This window comes from Pantherophis guttatus, chromosome 11 (assembly GCF_059756535.1).
Source record: "Pantherophis guttatus breed Tessera chromosome 11, ASM5975653v1, whole genome shotgun sequence".
NCBI lineage: Eukaryota > Metazoa > Chordata > Lepidosauria > Squamata > Colubridae > Pantherophis > Pantherophis guttatus.
The window spans coordinates 26,957,464-26,977,861 of record NC_142073.1 but is presented as its reverse complement, the minus strand read 5'-3'; the positions used below and the strand labels follow the sequence as shown (position 1 = coordinate 26,977,861).

At 46.1% G+C, this 20,398-nt stretch overlaps 1 protein-coding gene across 11 annotated transcripts; it reads right to left on the bottom strand.

The window, feature by feature from the left end:
- Positions 1 to 568: 568 nt before the first annotated feature.
- Positions 569 to 20,370, bottom strand: SETD6 (SET domain containing 6, protein lysine methyltransferase). Of its 11 annotated transcripts, none has more exons than XR_015729620.1 (10): positions 20,129 to 20,307; positions 19,642 to 19,786; positions 19,154 to 19,295; positions 18,064 to 18,258; positions 16,862 to 16,982; positions 16,392 to 16,572; positions 15,240 to 15,382; positions 14,847 to 14,947; positions 10,550 to 10,712; positions 569 to 1,242 (listed from the first exon to the last, which is right to left on the bottom strand). XR_015729620.1 is itself a non-coding variant. In XM_060681501.2 (10 exons), the coding sequence occupies exons 1-9, from the start codon at positions 20,237 to 20,239 to the stop codon at positions 4,081 to 4,083; spliced, it is 1,338 nt and encodes a 445-aa protein (XP_060537484.1). In that variant the 5' UTR covers positions 20,240 to 20,309; the 3' UTR covers positions 569 to 1,242; positions 4,041 to 4,080. The 11 variants fall into 11 exon arrangements, 9 of the variants coding, with proteins under 9 accessions (XP_060537484.1, XP_087733316.1, XP_087733318.1 ...); XM_060681501.2 differs by lacking the exons at positions 10,550 to 10,712; positions 14,847 to 14,947 and adding exons at positions 4,041 to 4,182; positions 5,903 to 6,100 and having other exon boundaries at positions 20,129 to 20,309; XM_087877190.1 differs by lacking the exons at positions 10,550 to 10,712; positions 14,847 to 14,947 and adding exons at positions 4,041 to 4,182; positions 5,930 to 6,100 and having other exon boundaries at positions 20,129 to 20,309.
- Positions 20,371 to 20,398: the final 28 nt, after the last annotated feature.

The window sequence follows — 20,398 nt, the reverse complement described above, 5'->3', positions numbered from 1 at the left end:
GAATTGAACCTGACGAACTATTCCATGCTATGACAAAAGTCCAACTTTTTGTACATCTTTTTGACATTCTGATCACCAGCATCTTTAATTCTTGTGAATGAACTTTACCAAAATATATTGATGCCCGCAAAACTGTTCAGAGGTGTTATGTTAAAAGTGTTGACTTTGCTTCTGTGGTAGACATGGATAGACCATAAAGCTTTCTCTGGAGTAGAATTCGGAGATGGTTGCAAGAAATAATTGGAGAAGATATTGAATTGACACCAGAAATATTTCTCCTGGGAATAGTAAAGAAAGGTATGGAAAGGAAAAGGTCCACCTCCTGATACACATAACTACAGCTGCTAGACTGGCATACGCACAATACTGGAAAGAGAAAGACCCACCACCGGAAGAACTTAGCATTAGGAAAATATTGGAGTGCGCAGAGATAAATAAATTAACCCATGAAATAAATAATGATGAGAATTCATACTACTATACCGTGTGGGGAAGGTGATACGAATGGATGAATGATAAAATTAAGGAAGGAGAAAAAGGTGCAAAAACCAATTAGAACTATATAGTATAAGTGACACCAGTTTTGTTTTTTTTTTAATTTGATTTATATGCCGCCCTTCTCCGGAGACTCAGGGCGGCTTACAATGCGCTAAGCAATAATGTAATTTTAATGTAATTATGTATAAACACTGCATATCCGATGTCAAACAGAATTGTCATTATATTTTTATGTATATATAATAAAATCAATAAAATATTTTTTTAAAAAAAGACCATAAAGCTTTCTACTGAAGACAAGTCTGAGCAATTGGATCCTTGAGGGACAGAAACAAACTGTCTACGGAATTCATTTTTATTGCCTAGGAAAACAGTCTCCACCTGCTCAGAAGCCTCGTTCAGGCATCCAGCCCCAAAAGACTGCCACCCTCACAGCAGCAGCTACTTTGCCAACTCAAGCAACTGATGCAGAATCTTCTTCTGGCCATATCGCACTTGGAGGGCAAATTGCTCCCGGCAGCTTAATTCCAAATAAGCCTGCAAGTCTCCCAGCATTGTTTCTTCCTCTTTCAAACTGGAGGAGAAAGCCTTCAGTGTTAGTATTGTGGCATCAAAGAGAAGCTTCTTTTGAGCAGCACTCAGGTTGGGTATCATAGTAACTGACTGGATCAAGCAAGCAGTCCCTTTTCCATCAGTTTTGGCCTCTTTAAACTCCTTGAATTCCTCTGCAGACATAGTGAGCACCTGCAGTAAGACATACAAACACAAACATACCACCCCCAGTTCGAGATGTCAACCAAAATCAAATTTCACCAGGCAAACTCACTTTTGGGTTTTAATCTAAAACTGCTTTTCTCAGTGGATTTCAAGCAGGCCCAGCTCATCTTTTGTTAAAAGTCTACCAATTTCATCCTTTGCAGGGTTTTGTCTTACATGCTGAATGCATGTAAAATGCATGTCGCAAGACAGCGAGAACGCTCATAGAGAAGAAGAGAATCGAGGACTTAATGGAAGTATTTTGCAAAACACCTAGCTAAATGTAATGCATACATAAACATAATGGGATGACAACGAGATGGTAATTTTCACAAGTGGAACACTTAAATTTTTCTCTTTTACTTCTCTAGTAAAATGTAGTATTGGTGCTGTTCTGCAATCACATGTTTTTCTGTGCTGGAAATATATTCCTACATCTTATTAAACAGGTAGAGGAAAACATCAGTAGGGACTCAAAAAATCTTGTTTGTTTATTTATTCCAATTTCCTGAATCATACAAAGGAGAGAAGGATGCTCTACTCCAGGAGATATTGTGTCTTTCCTAACACACCATTCCAAGCTCTAGTCCTCCTCTAGTCCTCTGAAGAACAGGAAAGCATCCAAACCCATCTACTCTTTAGCCCAAGATGCTGCACAATCTGCCCACCAAAACCAGGACTGCTACTCTGGGATGTCTACTCAGGCAGTAAAAGTTCATCCAAAACCTTACAACTAGAGCCAGAGCTAACAATTGTTTTGGCTCTTCAACCTCAAGAGCAAGAAGGAGCCACAGGACAACAGGAAGTTTCCGAACCCCATTTTGGCAGTACCCAGAACTCTTCCAAGACCATGTCAGAAATCTCTTTGTCATTTGGGATCAGGAAAATACGACTGTAATGTAGCATAATACAGTTGTAAAACAAAACAGGCCACTTCATCACTAAACATTCTGAGGGAAAACCCTCATCCTTGCTCAAAGCAATTGACCATCCTGCATCAGCAACCTGCTTGTTCTTTCCTCAACAATGTGAAAATACCACCAACAGTACCACCAGCCTGTTCCTGGCTTAGAGCAAGAGAGGGACTGGGTCTTTCCAGGACCACAATGTCCAAGGCTTCAGGCATGAGACCTCCTGAAGCAGCCTCTTTTCATTCAGCAGTTCTACACCACCTGAAACTTTCCACAGCTACTTCCATGTCTCCATTTTCCTTCTAGGACCTTCCACTCTGATGGTCCATACTGACCTTTTTCAACATAAACCTTCCTCTGTCAGAAGGAACTATCCTTCCCGGCTGGCTCTGTGTGAAACAATAGTGGTTAGCAGAACAAACCAAGGGGAGCTAAGCCATCTGAGGGACATTGTGAGATCCAAGTTTTTATTTCAGGAGAGCTTCTTTTCATTGCAGTAATGACACAGCTAAAGGGCTTAGATAAAGTATGGCTAGTCTAGCGAAAAGGACGACAAGGACTGACAAGGATAACAATGTTCAAATATTTGAGGGGCTATCACAAATAAGGAATTGAAGATAGATCTGCGCTGATGTCACAGTGAGACAGTTGTGGCGAATGGAGCTCTGTGGAGCCCAACCCAGTTCTGCCTGTCTGGAGGCTCTTCGGAGCCAAAGTCACCCTGTAGGGGTGACTAAGATAGGAAGGGCCCTCTGTAGATCGCAAGTGGGTGGTGGTCCACTTTGCTCGATCCAGAGAAATCTTCCTGACAGGCAGAGAAGAAGATGGCCATTAATGGCTGAACCGGAGCTGTGACTGCCGGAACAAAGAAACATAGAAGCGGAAAGGGAAATCTAGATGCTCAGAAAGCACTTGACAATGTAAATTGGCAATTTATGGTGCAACAATTAAAATGTATGGACTTTGGCAAAAAATTTACTTTGGCAATCTACACAAACCAGAGAGCAAAAGTGATTGTGAATGGAGACATGACAGAAATGTTTTTACATAAAAAAGGCACAAAACTATATCCACTGTTATTTATATTAACATTGGTAGTGTTAACTAGAAATATTAGACAGGATATTAGACAAAACCATTAGAAACCAGCCCCAGATTGATAGGGAAAATTGAGGAGTATGGAGAAGTTGCAGGATTGAAAATAAACAAAGAAAAAACTAAAATAATAGTAAAAAACTTACAGATAAATAGAGAAATGAATTGACAAAGAAAGTAGATCTTCAGATAGTAAAGAAAGTGAAACATTTAGGAATCTACTTAACAGCAAGATGTGCAACAAAGATGATAACTATACAAAGTTAATGCAACAAATTAAGTTGGACTTGGAGAAATGGAAGAACATACAACTCTCAATGATAGAGAGAATAACTACTATAAAAATGAACATACTACCGAAGTTACTTTTCTTATTTCAAACTGTAGGAAGTTAGCACCCACCCCTTTCCTGGAAGAGTGAAATATTTTAGGAAATATGAAAAAGGCAGAATATTATATTTCCCTGGGATAAGCATGTTTTGAAGCAGCTCCCATCTTCCTGCCCCCACCCTTTGTCAATGGGCCATTAAGGCTTGGGCCAGTCTATTCTACATAACAAAGATCTACCTCCTTCAGGCAGAGCCATAGTAGGAATTGCCAAAGATCCAACAAAGATAGGATTAGCTCTCTACACAATATCAGCAGAAACTCACCACATGTGACCTGGGAAGCACATGTGACCATCGGCTAGCTAAGACCCCCACTCCCTGGGAGTCTGACAACCAATCAGAGTATTCTTTCTGGGCCCCAGGAAGTTCAAAGCCAGAGAGAGCATAAAACCTGAAAAACTCGCTGTATCTGCCCTTTTCTGTTCAGGAACTCAAGCCATGTGATCCTGTCCACCATTAAACCATCTTTCCAAGCAGTCTCCATGTCTCCAGTGTCTTTTTCCCCACTTGGAGCAGAACCTAGAAGGAGATTTCTTCCAACAAAACAATAAAGCAAGAAAATATTGGATGAAAATACATACATGGTTGGAAAAGATGATTAAGCAGCATGTAGATTTAAAACCAGAAATATTCTTGTTAGGTATAATACCAGAAAGCTATGACAAAGGGACTATATATTTAATGTTACATCTATTGACAGCAGCAAGAATTGTTAATATAATATTGTTAAGCACAATATTGGAAAAACAAGAACACCCCATCAGATGAAAATATAATTCGGAAAATATTGGATTGTGCAGAGATGGATAGATTGACATTGAAATTAAAAGATAAAGGAGATACAGAGTAATTTAACATGGAGTAGGTTTTATCAATGGTTAGAGATAAGAGGTAGAAATTAGATGAAGAAAGAGCATTGTTATGTTCAAATAAAATATGAATGTTGTTTATAACTATGTATGCTAATATAATCAATAGAATTATAAATAAGCTAATATAATTATAAATATGGTTAGAATTATTTTGTTGTATTATCACTAGTACTATCAGTATATATGTTACTTTTTCTTTTGTAAAATGGTATGCCCAGATAATACACTGTATTCAAAATACTTATATATAAATTTTAAAAAAAACCTGACTTAAAAAAACCAAAAAAATAGGCCAAAAAAACTGGCCTATTTTCCAAAGCACCAAAAGGCAGGACAAGAAAAAATGGGTGGAAATCCCAAAGGTGCTTTTTCAAGAAGCAACTGGACTTTGTTTTTCTTTAAAGATGTTTCACTTCTCATTCAAGAAGCTTCTTCAGCTCTAACTTTGCATTCTTTTAGAGTCATTGAGGCCACTTCAAGGTTTATCTGTGTCCTCAGGGTCACCTGAGTAGTGTAAATGGGTGTGTTGGACACAGGTGCAGGCTGTTGGGGATGAGTCTGCCTCTCAAAATGAAACACAAATGGCCCCTGTAGTCTGCATTTTTCCCCTGGAAATCCATTCATACTCCCATACCATTCGAAGGGTGTTCATCCTAAAGTGCATAGCTATTATATCTATGGGGATTCTCCAGGTTGACTGGACTGGTTGTCCCAAAGCTGCTTTTTCAAGAGGCAACTGGACTTTCTTTGGGACAACCATGACCTGGATGACTGAGAATGGTGTGGGAGTATGAATGGATTTCCAGAAAAATTGCAGACTACAGGAACAATTTGCACTTCAGTTTGAGATGCAGACAACACAGACTCATCCCCAACAGCCTGTGCCTGTGCCCAACAATGAAGTATAATTATATAATTATAATCTATTTAAAAACTTTTCTATAGATTATAATTGCATCTGTGAGATACCTAATTGGCCACTGTTTTCATAAATGAATTATGTGGAACTAAATTGAGATCTTCAGCTGCCACCCTCAGGTCATAGGCACTAGGATTGGTCTACTCCACCTCAGAATACTGTGACCCGGTATGGCTTAGCAGCTTCCAGACTAGTAAATTAGACACCAGAATCAACACCATGAGGTGTTGCATTAAAACCATTCCGACCTGCTGGCTTCCTGTTCTAAGCCATATAACGCTGCCAGCTTTACAAAGCCAAGATGCACTAGTGAGAAAATGCAAATATCATAGACAACTCACTCCTACTGATGCACACTGCCCTTCAATTATCAGCCGGAAAACTCAATAGCAATAGCACTCTCCAAATGATTTATAGAGTCAGCATATTGCCCCCAACAATCTGGGTCCTCATTTTACCAACTTTGGAAGAATGGAAGGCCGAGTCAACCTTGAGCTGGTGAGAACTGCTGGCGGTTGGTAGAGTTGGCCTGCAATACTGCATTCTAATCACTGCGCCCCCATGGATTCGAATCCAAGAAGCCTCCGTTGGCATTTGCGCAACATCTCCCACCAAATTTAACATCAATTCCCAATGGAAATTAAATGGGTTGCTGAACACCTGGTGATAGGAAGACATATAAATGACCCCACAAAAAAGTTTAAACTACATCAGCAATGGACAATCCTGAATGGATTCACACCTCACAGAATCTGCTGGACTCTTTGTATAAATGGGGCCTAGTATCTTCCCCTCAATGCGACTATGAGCTCCCACATCAAACCGTAGACCACATCGTGAGCAGATGCAAACTGAGGGCATCTACCAGTCCAGTATCTGATTTCGTTCATATAAATGATGCTGTGCTTCAATGGTTAGATGACCCAGACCAGTGATGGCTAACCTTTTTGCCATCATGTGCCAGGAAAGGGGGGGGGGGCGGGGGAGGTTCGCGCATGCTTGCCCGCACCCATAATTCTATGTGCCCTGCCCCACACATGCACGCACAACCCCCTCTCCCCCCAAGCTTCTGGCATGTGATGGCCCAGTAGGCCCATTTTTCTTTCTCACCTGGCTCCAGATCCTCTATGCATCTGGGGAGGGCGAAAACAGCCTTCCCCACTCCCTCAGAGGCCCAAAATGGCCCGTTTTCCAACTTTCAGTTGGACAGGAAGTGATGGTTTTTGCTGTCTCCAGCCTCCAGAGACTCCTAGACATCCCCCACCCCCCGTCCTCCGGAGGCAGGAAACAGCCTGTTTCCCTACTTCTGGTGGGCCCAGAAGGCCTGAAAATCAGCGTGCGCCGGAGCTGAGCTGGCGTGCCAGGCGACATGGCTCTGCGTGCCATCTGTGGCACGCGTGCCATAGGTTCGCCATCATTTTTAACATTTAAATTTTATTGTGTTTTTGAAACTTTGGCAGCTATGTGCCTCTTCTTTTCAACTTGCTATTAGAGTAAGGAGTAGGAGGTGTTGCTTTAGAATGGGTTAGATGGAGAAATGAAACCTCAATGACTCTGTTGAAAACTGAGAGTCTAAAACCTTTTCAAGGACATTGTAGCAGGTGTGGAGTTGAAGCAGACGGTTCTCAAAACAATGTGAAGTTGTTTATATGGACTATGTGAGAGGTTGGGGGTGAGGTCTGCAATGCACAAAAAAAAAAGATGGAGGGGTGAAACAAGGGGGAACTCCCCTCCTGTGGCCATTGACTATAATCCAGATGGGAGAGGCAGACTTGCCGACCGGGGTTATTATTTATTATTTTATTATTTATTTATTATTTGGACTTATATGCCGCCCTATCTCCAAGGGCGGCTCACAACAATAAAACACATAAAGTCCAATCCTTCTTTTAAAAATACTCAATAAAACTATAAAACTATAAAAACCATTAAAATCCCCTCTAAAACCCCTTCAGTCCAAGTCAGCCAGGCGAAATAGCCATGTTTTAAGGCCATGGCAGAGAGAGCGAAGGTCAGGGGCCACCCGAGCCCCAGGGGGAGCTGATTCCACAGGGTAGGTGCGCCCACAGAGAAGGCCCGTTCCCTAGGGATCGCCAGCCGACATTGTCTGGCCACCGGCACCCCAAGGAGGCCCTCCCTGTGGGAACGCACCGGGCGATAGGGAGCTGTCGCTGGCCGTAGATGGTCCGCCAAATACCCCGGGCCTAAGCCATGTAAGGCTTTATAGGTGATTACCAGCACCTTGAATCTCACCCGGAGGGCAACTGGTAGCCAATGCAGGTCCCGCAGGATGGGTGTAACATGAGAGTGTTGGGAGCGGCCGCATTCTACACCAGCTGAAGCCTCCGAGTGGTCTTCAGGGGCAGCCCCATGTAGAGAGCGTTGCAGTAGTCGATCTGGGAGATGACGAGTGCTTGAGTGACTGTCCAGGTAGGGGCGCAACTGGCGCACCAGACGAATCTGGGCAAATGCCCCCCTGGTCACGGTCATAACATGATCTTCCAGAGTCAGCCGTGAATCCAGGAGGACGCCTAAGTTGCGCGCCCTATCAACAGGGGGCAACACCTCACCCCCTATAACCAGCGATGGAATATTCCCTTGGAACCGAGATGCCGGTATCCACAGCCACTCTGACTTGGCAGGGTTGAGCTGAAGCCTGTTCCTCCCCATCCAGAGCCGCACCGCTTCGAGGCACCGGGACATCACGTCGAGGGCATCACTGGGCTGATTCAGGGTGGATATAAAAAGTTGGGTATCATCAGCATACTGATGATACCCCACCCCAAAACCACGGATGATCTCCCCCAGCGGCTTCATATAGATGTTGAACAGAAGGGGAGAGAGGACCGACCCCTGAGGAACCCCACAAGTGAGGGGCCTCGGGGCAGACCTCTGTCCCCCCGCCAACACCCCTTGCGAACGCCCGGAGAGGTAGGAGGAGAACCACTGTAGAACAGTGCCTCCCACTCCCAACCCCTCAAGGCGTCGCAGTAGGATACCATGGTCGATGGTATCAAAAGCTGCCGAGAGATCTAATAGGACCAGGACAGAGCCCTCCAGAGATCATCCACCAGTGCAACCAATGCCGTTTCCATGCTGTACCCGGGCCTGAAACCCGACTGGCACAGTGTTTCAGATATAGTGTTTCATCCAGGGCCAACGGGAGCTGATGTGCCACCACGCTCTCAACAACCTTCGCAATAAAGCGAAGGTTGGGGACAGGATGAAAATTATTCCAAATAGCTGGATCCAAGGCAGGTTTCTTGAGGACGGGTCTCACCACCTCCTCCTTCAAGGCGGACGGGAAACTCCCCTCACCCAAGGGTTCATCAGTATCAGAAAGCTGAAGTAATACAGGAGTTGTTCCTCTGTTCCTGGTACTATTAGACCTCTCAATGGCTTTTGATACCATCGACCATGATATCATGCTGCACCGGCTAGAGGAGTTAGGGGTGGGGGGTACCGTCCTACGGTGGTTCTCCTCCTTTCTCTCTGACCGGTCGCAGTCCATGTTGACAGGGGGGCAGAGGTCGACCCCGAGGCCCCTTGTATGTGGGGTGCCAAAAGTCGGTCCTCTCGCCCCTTCTGTTCAACATTTATCTGAAGCCGCTGGGTGAGATCATCCATGGTTTCGGGGTGAAGTACCACCAGTACGCTGACGACACTCAGCTGTACATCTCCACCCCGGACCACCCCAATGATGCCCTTGAAGTGATGTCCCGGTGCCTGGAGGCTGTGCGGATTTGGATGGGGAGAAACAGACTCAGGCTCAACCCATCCAAGACCGAGTGGCTGTGGTTTCCGATATCCCGATATAGTCAGTTGGTGCCACCACTAGTGGGGGCAAGTCCAATAGTGGGGGCCCCCACGGAGAGGGCTCGCAACCTGGGTGTCCTCCTGGACTCATGGCTGTCTTTGGAAGAGCACTTGACGGCTGTGGCCAGGGGGACTTTTTATCAGGTCCGCCTGATTCGCCAGTTGCGTCCCTTTCTGGATTGGGACTCGTTAAATATGGTCACTCATGCTCTCGTTACTTCCCGCCTGGACTACTGCAATGCTCTCTACATGGGGCTCCCCTTGAGGAGCACCCGGAGGCTCCAGCTGGTCCAGAATGCGGCCGCGCGGGTGGTTATGGGAGCGGCGTGGGGTTCCCATGTGACCTCCCTCCTGCGTGAGCTGCACTGGCTCCCGGTGGTCTTCCGGTGCGCTTCAAGGTTTTGGTTACCAACTTTAGAGCACTCCATGGCATCAGACCGGGGTATTTACGAGACCGCCTTCTGCTACCAATAGCCTCTCACCGACCAGTACGCTCCCATAGAGAGCCATCATTCTCAGGGTGCCATCGGCCAAACAGTGTCGACTGGCGGCCCCCAGAGGGAGAGCCTTCTCTGTGGGGGCACCTACCATCTGGAACGAGCTCCCCCCGGAGATACGGAGGATCCCGGATCTACGCACGTTTCATCGTGCTCTCAAAACATTTTTATTTCAGCAGGCTGGCCTGGCCTAACTCTCCCTTTTAAATTTTTAAATCGTTTAATCTGTTTTACAAATTGGGTGTTTAAAATTTGTTTTTGGCCAAAATATTTAATAATTTTAATGGACTTTTAATGTTTGTATTATCTGTGTTTTATCTTGGCTGTTCACCGCCCTGAGTCCCCCGGGAGTAGGGCGGTATAAAAATTTGATAATTAATTAATTAATTAATTAATTAAGCGAGCCACCACTTACTGCTGAAGGAGGGAGGCACATGAAGGCTCCTTGCCTGGCACCAAGAACTACATGGGTGAGTGGCCTCAGGAAGGCAGTAGATGAATTTCCTTTAACTTTATCAGAGGCTTGGGCAACAAAAGGCAACCAAAAGATGAAATGAATGGGGAGAACCAGTGGAGTGGAGGCTTCTTGTGCCACCCCAAAGTGGGTCCCACTCACTCGATTTTGGGTCCCACTCACCAGTTTGCTACACCATCCCCATTCTCCTAACAGATGGTAGTTTATGTCACCCAACTGGAGTATTTGACTTACTTTCTGGCTCAGGTGTGGAATTATTTAGAAAGATATGAAGGCAGATACCCCAATGATGGATCACATGTGAATACTATTTCCACGAACCTGGAAGGGATGCAGCGAAGTGGTTGGTGTATAAGGATATAAGGATATGGTGAGGCGGCCCCAGAGCTCCAGGATGTGGATGGCTTCATGCTACGGAATCAATTTGAAGATCCCACTGAGGCAAGGAAGATGTCAGCGTTCCAAATTATGATCTCCTCCAGCGCTGACATGAATGAGAGAGGGAGAAGCTTTGCTTTAATGCTGAGATGAACTTTTACCTAGTTTCCTGCTCTTTAGTAGATAGCGTTACCTGGGTGATAGAGGGAGGGGGGAATTCCTGTGAAAAGAAAGTGCTTGGGACGAAGAGATGGATCTGCACGATGGCCAATGAGACATTGGGGTTGAAGAACGGAAAGGGAGGGGTTTGGAAGGAGGTGCCAGTTTTGGCTGCACAAAGAGTTCAGGGATGTCGTTCTTTCTATTCTTAAATAAAAAAAAGATTCATTAGAGACCTTGCGTTTGAGAATGAAGTTTATTTAAGATAGCAGCGAAACCTGACAGAAGACAGATGTGAGAATCCAGACGATCAAGCAAGGGAAGCAACCGGTTGCTGAATAAATTAGGGAATTTCGTAGCCTTGTGACTTGTCTGAGAGGGTGGCCTGAGCATATGCTGATCTACAAATTCCGAGATGGATTAAGCAAAGAACTACAGTATATCACAGATGTGAGTACACCCTCTCACATTTCGTAAATATTTAAGTATATCTTTTCATTTGACTGAAGAAATGACACTTGGCTACAATATACAAGAGTATACAGCTTGTATAACAGTGTAAATGTGCTGTCCCCTCAAAATAAGGCAACACACAGCCATTAATGTCTAAACTGATAGCAACAAAAGTGAGTACACCCCTGAGGGACTTCCGGTTTGGTGTCACGGGGATGCAGTCCGGGAAATAGCAGGGCTCTGAAGAGCCCCGCACAAACCCCGACTGGCAAACCGCCGCTAACAGGTCTGTGGACCTACCCTGTCCTGAAGGGACAGGGGAGAAAGAGGGACCCCTTGGGCGGCCGAGAGGAACGGGCAAGTTCCTCAGAGGCCGGAGGCAACCCTCTAAGTCAGCGGCGGGGGACGGCAGCCATGGCGGCTGCCTCGAGACCGTGACAAATCAAGACAAGCAACACGCAGGAGGAAGGAAGAGAGGACGATGTGCTTCGGAGCCGGGTGAGTGACACCAACCCAACGTGTGAATAAGGATATTTACAAATAAGACTCCCAGCCTTACCTAGCGGCTGAAGATCTGAGGGGCTTGAAGAATAAGGAAAGATCTGAGGGGCTTGTAAAATAAGGAAAGGAGTTAAAGACCCTTCAAGACTCCCTGGAGTCATGTGGCTCAGTGGTACAAGGTCTCAGGTGTGAAGGGGTAGCGAGTGTGTTAAATTTCGTGTTATCGCTCTCACTCTCTCATATTGGTCACCGGAAGTTCAACATGGCACCTCATGGCAATGAACTCTCTGAGGATCTGAAAAAATGAATTGTTGCTCTTCATAAAGATGGCCTAGGCCCATGATAGCGAACCTATGGCTACAGGTGGCACGCATAGTCATATCGGTGGGCACGTGAGCTCAGCTCCGGCATGCATATGCGCACCAGCCAGCTGATTTTTGGGCCTTCTGGGCTCACTGGAAGTAGGGAAACAGGCCGTTTTCTGCCTCCGGAGGGCCTCGGGGGGGGAGCCGTTTTTGTCCCCCCCAAGCTCCTAGAAAGGCTCTGGTGCCTGGGGAGAGAGAAAAACAGGCCTACCGGGCCAACCATACCATCACATGCCAGTAGCGGGGGGGGGGGAGAGAAGAGGGTCGCATGCGCATACGCGGGGCACATAGAATTATGAGTGTGGGCATGCATCCGTGTGACACCCCTCCCCCCCCACCCCCCCGCTCCTGGCACGCGATGGCAAAAAGGTTAGCCATCACTGGCCTAGGCTATAAGAAGATTGCCAAGACCCTAAAACTGAGCTGCAGCACGGTGGCCAAGACCATACAGCGGTTTAACAGGACAGGTTCCACTCAGAATGGGCCTCGCCATGGTCAACCAAAGAAGTTGAGTGCCCGTGCTCAGCATCATATCTAGAGGTTGACTTTGGGAAATAGACACATGAGTGCTGCCAGCATTGTTGCAGAGGTTGAAGGGGTGGGGGGTCAGCCTGTCACTGTCAGCCAAACCTGGCTCGAGGGTTCAATCAACCTATAAAATAGAAAATGGCTGCCTCTATAATATTTAGAGATAAGGATGGAGGCCTTAGAATGTGTGTTGATTATAAAAATCTTAATGCTATTGTCAAGTTCGAAGTGTGCTTATACTGTTACAACCATTAACTGCTTCTCAGCTTGCCAAACAACAAGGGAGAAGAGGAGGGGCAGATTGGAATGTCAGTTCCAGACTATAACAAGAAACTGTTTCATGTGAACTAGGGTCATTTCAGCAGGTGTTTGTCAGAGCCATGAATACTTTGATATCTAACCACACCTGGAATACTGCAACCAATTTTGATCACCATACTACAAAAAAGATGTTGAGACTTTGGAAAAAGTTCAGAGAAGAGCAACTAAGATGATCAAAGGTCAAGAGACTAAAACATATGAAGAACGAGTGCAGGATTTGGGTTTGGCTAGTCTAAATAGAAGAATTAGGGGTGACATGATATTCTAGTATTTGAGGGGCTTCCAGAAAGAAGAGGGGGCCAAATTATTCTACAAAGGACAAGAAACAATAGTTGGAAACTAACAAAAGACCCCTCAGGTCGGAAGGTGTCCAATACTGGGGAAGAGCAGAGGGCTAGTACTAGAGTGAAGAGTAAAGCCACTGGGCCAAAGCCGAAAGGACGCTCAGCTGTGGATGTATCTGATGGTGAAAGGAAAATCCGATGCTGTAAAGATGTTTTCTCCATAGGAACCTGGAATGTCAGATCCATGAATCACGGCAAGCTGGACGTGGTCAAACAAGATTTGACAAGACTGAACATTGACATCTTAGGAATCAGCAAACAAAAATGGACAGGAATGGGTGAATTTAATTCAAATGACCATCAGGTATACTAATGCAGACAAGAATCCCTCAGAAGAAATGGAGTAGCCTTCATAGTCAATAAAAGAGTAGGAAAAGCAATACTGGGATACAATCCCCAAAATGACAGAATGATCTCAGTTCGAATCCAAGGCAAACTATTCAAAATCACAGTAGTCCAAGTCTATGCCCCAACCACTGGTGCTCAAGAGGATGAAATTGACCAGTTCTATGAAGCCCTACAGCACCTTACAGAATTAAGACCAAAAAATGATGTCCTTATTATCATGGAGGATTGGAATGCTAAAGTAGGAAGCCAAAATAAGGCATATAAATCAAATTTAAAAAAAAAAAAAAAAAAAAGATAACTGGAGTAACAGGCAAGTTTGGCCTGTTACTGACAAAATGAAGCAGGGCACAGGCTGATAGAATTTTGTCAAGAGAATACAATAGTCATAGCAAACACTCTTTTCCAACAACCCAAGAGACGACTCTACACCAGACGATCAACACATAAATCAGATTGACTATGTGCTCTGTAACCAAAGATGGAGAAACTCTATACAGTCAGTAAAAACAAGACCAGGTTTTGTAGCTCAGATCATGAGCTTCTCGTTGCAAAATGTAGGCTTAAATTGAAGAAAGTAGGGAAAAACACTAGGCCACTCAGGTATATATGATTATATCCCTGATGAATATACAGTAGACGTGACAAATAGATTTAAGGAATTAGATCTGGTAGACAGAGTACCTGAAGAACTATGGATGGAAGTAGCAACTAAAACCATCCCAAAGAAAAAGAAATGCAAGAAAGCAAAATGGTTGTCCGAGGAAAGAAGGGAAACGAAAGGCAAGGGAGAAAGAGAAAGATACACCCAGTTGAATGCAGAATTCCAGAGAATAGCTAGAAGAGATAAGAATGCATTCTTAAATGAACAGTGCAAAGAAATAGAAGGAAACAATAGAATAGGGAGGATCAGAGATCCCTTCAGCTAAGTTTGGTCAAGACATTTGTGCAGCATATTTATAGGCTGCATGGAGTCCCTAAAAGTATCATCTCAGACAGAGGGGTGAAGTTCCCCACAAAATTTGGGAGAGAATTCATTTGATCAATAGGATCGTATCAATGACTCAGTTCTGGATTTCATCCTTGTCACTGAGTGGCAGAACAAGCAAATGCAATGATAGAACAATATATAAGATGCTATGTAAATTGACATGATTGGGCTGAATTATTATCGTTTGCTGAAGTAGCATACAATAATGTGTTACATAGCAGCACAGGACTTACCCCTTTTAAAGCCGGATCGAATATCTGGCTATGCCTGAGATCCCTCAAGAAACCCCCTCTTCAACATCATTAACAGAGCACATGGCTTGAGGTAAGCAAAGCTTTGGGAAAAGCATAAAACAGTAAAAAAAACCCCAACAGTTGAGTGGATAAGAAAAGATCTACTCAAAGATGCCTTTCTACTGCAATCAGTAGGAGAGCTTTGGGTTTCACATCCAGCCAAAGTGGTTAATTGGAGAATGTGATTTATGACATGGCCAGGGAGGAGGGGAGAGACAAGGTCATAGGGGAACGTAAATCTATGTGGGATTAATTCTAACTGCATCCAAATATTGCCAAAATGGTGCTCCTTTAACCAAAATAATTTCCAGATTAGGAGGTCAAATCACTCACCTGTAATGCCACCGAGAGTTCCTCCTCAGTGAAAACTCTCTCCCAGCCAATCACAAACGCCCCTTCCTCACCCACCATTTCCTGATGGCAAAGGAAGTTCCATTGGTCCATGACCAGCTTCTCTTCCATGTCTGTATCTGTGGCTGATTGAATAACATACAGTCAGAAGCAGCTCTGAAATGCTTGTTTGAGAAAGAAACAAACCTGTCCTTCTCTGGTTCAAAAACCTTTTGTCTTCCTGGTTTAAATGAATAGTGGCAAAGTAGCAGTTCTCTCCTACTTAAGTGTGATCTAGTTGGTTGGAATTTACAATTAAGCAACTTTCTCAATCTGGTGAACACAACTGAAATGTTCGGTGCAGAAGAGACTTCAACTCCATTCTAAGAAAACTGAGTGGCTGCAGCTGTTTTGGCCACCAGGGTCAGGGAAGTTACCACCCTTGGGTGGCCTTGTGCTTCACCAGTTAAGGCCCTTCGGGGTCCTTCTGGACTCCCAGCACTGCTTAGAGCAGGTGGCAACCATGGCCATGAGGGCCTTTGCAGGGGTTCTCCTGGTGTGCCACTTCTGCCCTTTCCTCAGTTGGAAGGCTCTTCAGTTTTCACACCCTGCTGAACTCACAATTGGATTATTATGCTGCATCTACATGGGTTCATATAGTTGGCTTAAAATGCAGCAGTACCTGCAGCAACAGGCCTATCAACCAGCCCTCAATGGATTGTCTTCAATCATTTCTGAAGTGGTGTAGGGTTTCCTGCCTAAGCAGGGTGTCCAACTCTGGTCCTGTTCTGTTCTGTTCTATTTTTATTTCTGTCTGTCCAGGAAATTCCTACAAGTGAGTGTGCTTTCCAGGTTCTCTTTTTGTTACTGTCAATCAATCTGTTCTGCCATGAACAGTCTCTAGTTCAATTGAGCTCTATTAGAGGCAGAAAGTCCTCAAACACTGGAAGTGCCCTCCACTTCTCTGAGTGCTATATAATCAATCACAATGGCCTCTCCAGCCCACCTTCCATTAAGCTTTCAGGAGATTTTCAGATGATGACCTGCCCTCATGGGCGAGGTGTTGTCTGACTGAACCTTTCTGTTCTGAAACAGAAAATCTCCGGTTTTCAATTTGAGGTGTTCCTCGTGCTAAATAAGGAGTGAGCCACTTGCCTTGAAGTGCAGCTTTCAGCAGCGTCGACATTTGGATGTCAGCAGTGTCATTGGTGTTGCCAGGGTAAGCCTCAGCAAAGCCATACATGTGGAGGAGCTGCGAGTTGGCCATTTCTCCGTATGTGTTGAAGATCTCCTGGCCTTTGCGGACAGGCTGAGTGGTGACCATTTTCAAGGACTCCTGCCAAGACAGCAGGAAAGCTTCAGATTCCTTCTTCTTTTGCTCTCCTGAGTTATCTCTAGAAAAAAAGCTTTGCCTGCCAATCATCTGCAGATGATTGTCTCTCAACATAAGTCATTTTCACTTCTACTAAGTGCTGAGCTGTGCTTACTCCACTGACCTAGAACAGGGCATCCAGGGCAGGGCACAAAAAGGTATCCCTGCCCTGGATCCCTCTTCAAAGTCTTCTTGGAAATGCACGTCTCAGGGCAATGCAATCTCAAGGATGGCAAGTGAGGCTGTTGCTCACCGGAGAATATTCCAAGTTGGCATTGTGGTTGGCCACGTGATTTAGAAGATCTGCCAGGGGCACCATCACTGGAGGATTAGGTTCTTCCTCCTCTTCTTCCTCATTCAGAGGTTCTTGGAAACTGCATCAAATGAGAAAGAAGTGACTGAAGTTCTTGAAGGAGAACAAAATTACATTGAGGCAAATAAGGAGGGCAGCTATGGGATCCCAAAATCTGCTGTAACTAGTTGTAACTAGGCTGACAGCCAAGCGGCCACTAAATCCATAAATTATTTGGTTAAGGTTTCTTCAGTGTCCAAACTAAGTAAAAACTATAGAAGCTTTCTACTAAAACCTCAGAAAACAGATGGTTGCAGTAGTTATGCGTTATATAGTAAGGCTAGTCCTTGTTTAGTGACTACAACTGGGACTGGCAGCTGTCATTAAATGAAGTGATTACTAAGTGGAAAATCATGTGACAGAAATCATGCTTTCCTTCTCTATCCCCCTTAGAATGCTCACATTGGCACTGAAATAATTAGCAAGGGGGGAATGTTTGTATTTAGAGAGTAAGCTAATAATAAATAAAAACGAATAAGATCCATGGCAATAGGATGATCAAAAATATTTTAAGTATTTTAATTATTTTAAATTTGTTTTTTGGTTTTATAATATAAGCTGCTCAGAGTCAATTGTTGAGAGTTATCTACAGAAATAAAATAAAAAGCAAATAAGTAAAACAGCAAGAAATATATTAGGCTGTTTGCATGATGCGCTAGCAGCTGCCACTGCCACTGCCTTGCTTTTGATGTGTATTCCCCATTAGGTACTTGCTTACTCTCTTGTAATCCCTTCCTCTCCAACCCCTCTGGTCTGCAAGAGAGAAGAAAAATAACAAGTCAGAGACACATTGGGTGTCAGTAATGGTGATCACATGATCAGGGGACACCATAAATATCATAAATGTAAGCACTGGTTGTAAAATTATTATTTGCCACTATTGTACTTCAAACAGTCCCTAAACAAGGCAGTTGGTAAGCAAGGTCTACCTGTATGTTTCCTTAAAATGCAACCGTTTCACATCTGTCCTGCCCAAACACTCCTCTCGGAGGCATATGTGGTTTTGATAAAATATTCTACCTGCAAAGAAACTTCTTTCTTTTATCAGGAAGATTTTCTGTCTTGCTTTCTGAGGCTGCCAATCCTTGGCCTCTTCCTCTTACCTGTAAGCCATGACAAATGCCACCAGCCTCCGATAGAGCTCCAGTGTGTGCACTTTCGGGTTGAAGAGATCTGGGTGGGCCTTCAGGAAGGGCAAGATGATAGATGAATACTCCATCTCAATATTGGCCAAGTCTTTCTCCACAGCTTCAAGGACTCCTGTCCCTTGCAGAAGCCGTGCCTGTTCTTCAGGACCCCTGCACAAGAGAGCCAGCAGAAAGAGCAGCTTCCTCACTGGAGGCGAATGCCATATTAGGAGACAAATTTCTTGTATGGCTAATCACAATTGGCCAAATAAAGTCATTCTATCCTATCCTATCCTGCCTCACCTCATCTCAAAAAAAGAAACTATGGAGGTTGGAAAAGCTTGCTAGTTCTTCACACATCCATTTCACACTTAAACACAGCTTTTGTATCTGCTTTGCAGAGAGATTTAAGTTTAGCTTCTGACAGAAAGCAGCTTTCATAACAGAAGAAAGGACAGCAGAAGAAGAGTGGAAAAGGGGGAAGTCTTAGAAACACCTAGGAGGCCTCTGGGAAGCAGCAGCTTTGAAACAGCTGCAGCTAAAATGGCTACCACAGACACAGCCAGCTTTAATGGCTGTTGAAGACAGACTATTGCAGGGCTGTCAAACTCCCGGCCCGCGGATCAGATGCGTCACACACTGGCCACACCCAGTTTAGCGAAGGGGGGGAAAGTCTTGATATGTCACATGACATCGCCATGACGTCATGAGTTTGACATCCCTGGACTATTGGGTTCAGCCTAGCCAGTTTTCCAGTTTAATTAGCATCTTAGATCAAACCAACCCAAGAAATGTTGAGAAATCCAGGAAGCTTGGCAATTCAGACAAATTAGCCCCTCTGTCTCTTTCTTCAGCTTCCTTCTTCTTAGCCACGGTCAGATCTTGTTATCTGCTTTGCCTGCTATTTTTTTAATGTGTGTGTCTTTTCTATTCTTCATTTGATCTTGTAGGCCAGCTTGATCTCTCCAGTCCTCCGTAGGCCTTCCTAGCTTCAGTGCATTGTCTTCACTGTCTGAACACTTGCTACAGTCACAGGTAAAGAAGCCAGTGCGGCAGCTCCTCTTACCAGAACATGGGGTGATCCAAATCAGTGAACTGGGGCCAGAGAGAGAAATAAGGCCCCCAACGGGAACTGCTAACTGTGCACTCGTAGAGGAGAGAAATCAGAAGAGGAACCCAGCCCGATGAGCTCTGAAGGGAGGCTTCTTCTAGTGAAGGCAGAGAAAAGGAAGGAGTGGAACATCAATGGAGGGAACAAATCCCCCCCCCTCCAGCACTTCCAAGGAGCTGCAGACGGAGGAGCCCTCTGCCACCCTCCGGTGGGGCAAAGGAGTCTCTAAAGAACACTGCACTTCTCTGCCCAGAGATGGGAATCTCCCCCCTTGGCAGAATACTTGCATTTGCTTCTTAGACTTCCACCCCACCTTCCCTTCAGGGGAAGGGTTCAGAGCGAGCCACCACCACGGCAGAAAGCCGGGGCCCCTTCAGCACCCGACCCGCCTCATTGGCCCAAAACACGCTCCGATCCCCCCTCAGCACAAGCAGCGCCGGTACCTTTCCGCAGGAGGGGAGCAAGGGCGCTGGTGTGCTGGGACAGGAGCGCCGTCCTGGGGATGCTGAAGAGCTCTTCGCCGGCGACCAAGCTCTCCCTGGCCAGCAGCCCGTAGGCGGCCACGGTGCCCTCGCGGCTCACGCCGACCTGCAAGCAGGAGAGGGCAGCGGCCGAGAGAGGGGATCGCCGGTGGACCCCGGCAGGACGCGGCCGATGCAGCCCCCACCCCTCGGCTGCCGGGCTTCCGATCGTGCAGAAGCGCCCACACGCAAGGCGCGGGTGGGCGCATTCGGAGGTCCCTCGGGCGAAGGATCCGAGAGGGCCGCCATGAAACAGCCGCCACCTCTCGGACGCCGAGATCAGACCGGAGCCCCGGAGGGAGGCCCGAGGACAGGCGGGTGGGACTGTGCTGGGACTGCCCGAGAGCCGCACAACTCGGACTCGGTGCCGCGGCGCGCCATCCCACCAGAGACCCCGGCGCAGGCCTACCTTGGCGCTCAGCTCCACGCCGGCCTCGGCGCACCAGCGCAGGAAAGCAGGCAGGGCGCGCGCGGGAGACGCGGGGGAGCCGCGCCGGGGTCGCTTCGCCGCGCCCGCCATCGCCTTCGCCTTCGCCCGCTGGCTCGCAAGAGGCCGCAGGAACCCGGAAGGAGGGCAGCGGGCCGGAAGGGGAGACCGGAAGGAGGCGGGGCCGGAGACCCGAGGCGCCCCCCCCGCCCGCCCGCCTCCCCCCCCCCCGGTGACCTGGCAGCCCCTCCG

What these genes read in the sequence shown, in the direction of transcription:
- SETD6 (XM_034425686.3), bottom strand. Translation starts at nt 20,239, where the DNA reads ATGGCGGGCGCGGCGAAGCGACCCCGGCGCGGCTCCCCCGCGTCTCCC. An exon ending in TGCTCCCCTCCTGCGGAAAG is followed by an intron (nt 19,296 to 19,641) that starts GTACCGGCGCTG and finishes TGCCTTCACTAG; the next exon opens with AAGAAGCCTCCCTTCAGAGC. An exon ending in GCATTTGTCATGGCTTACAG is followed by an intron (nt 16,983 to 18,063) that starts GTAAGAGGAAGA and finishes CATTTGATGCAG; the next exon opens with TTTCCAAGAACCTCTGAATG.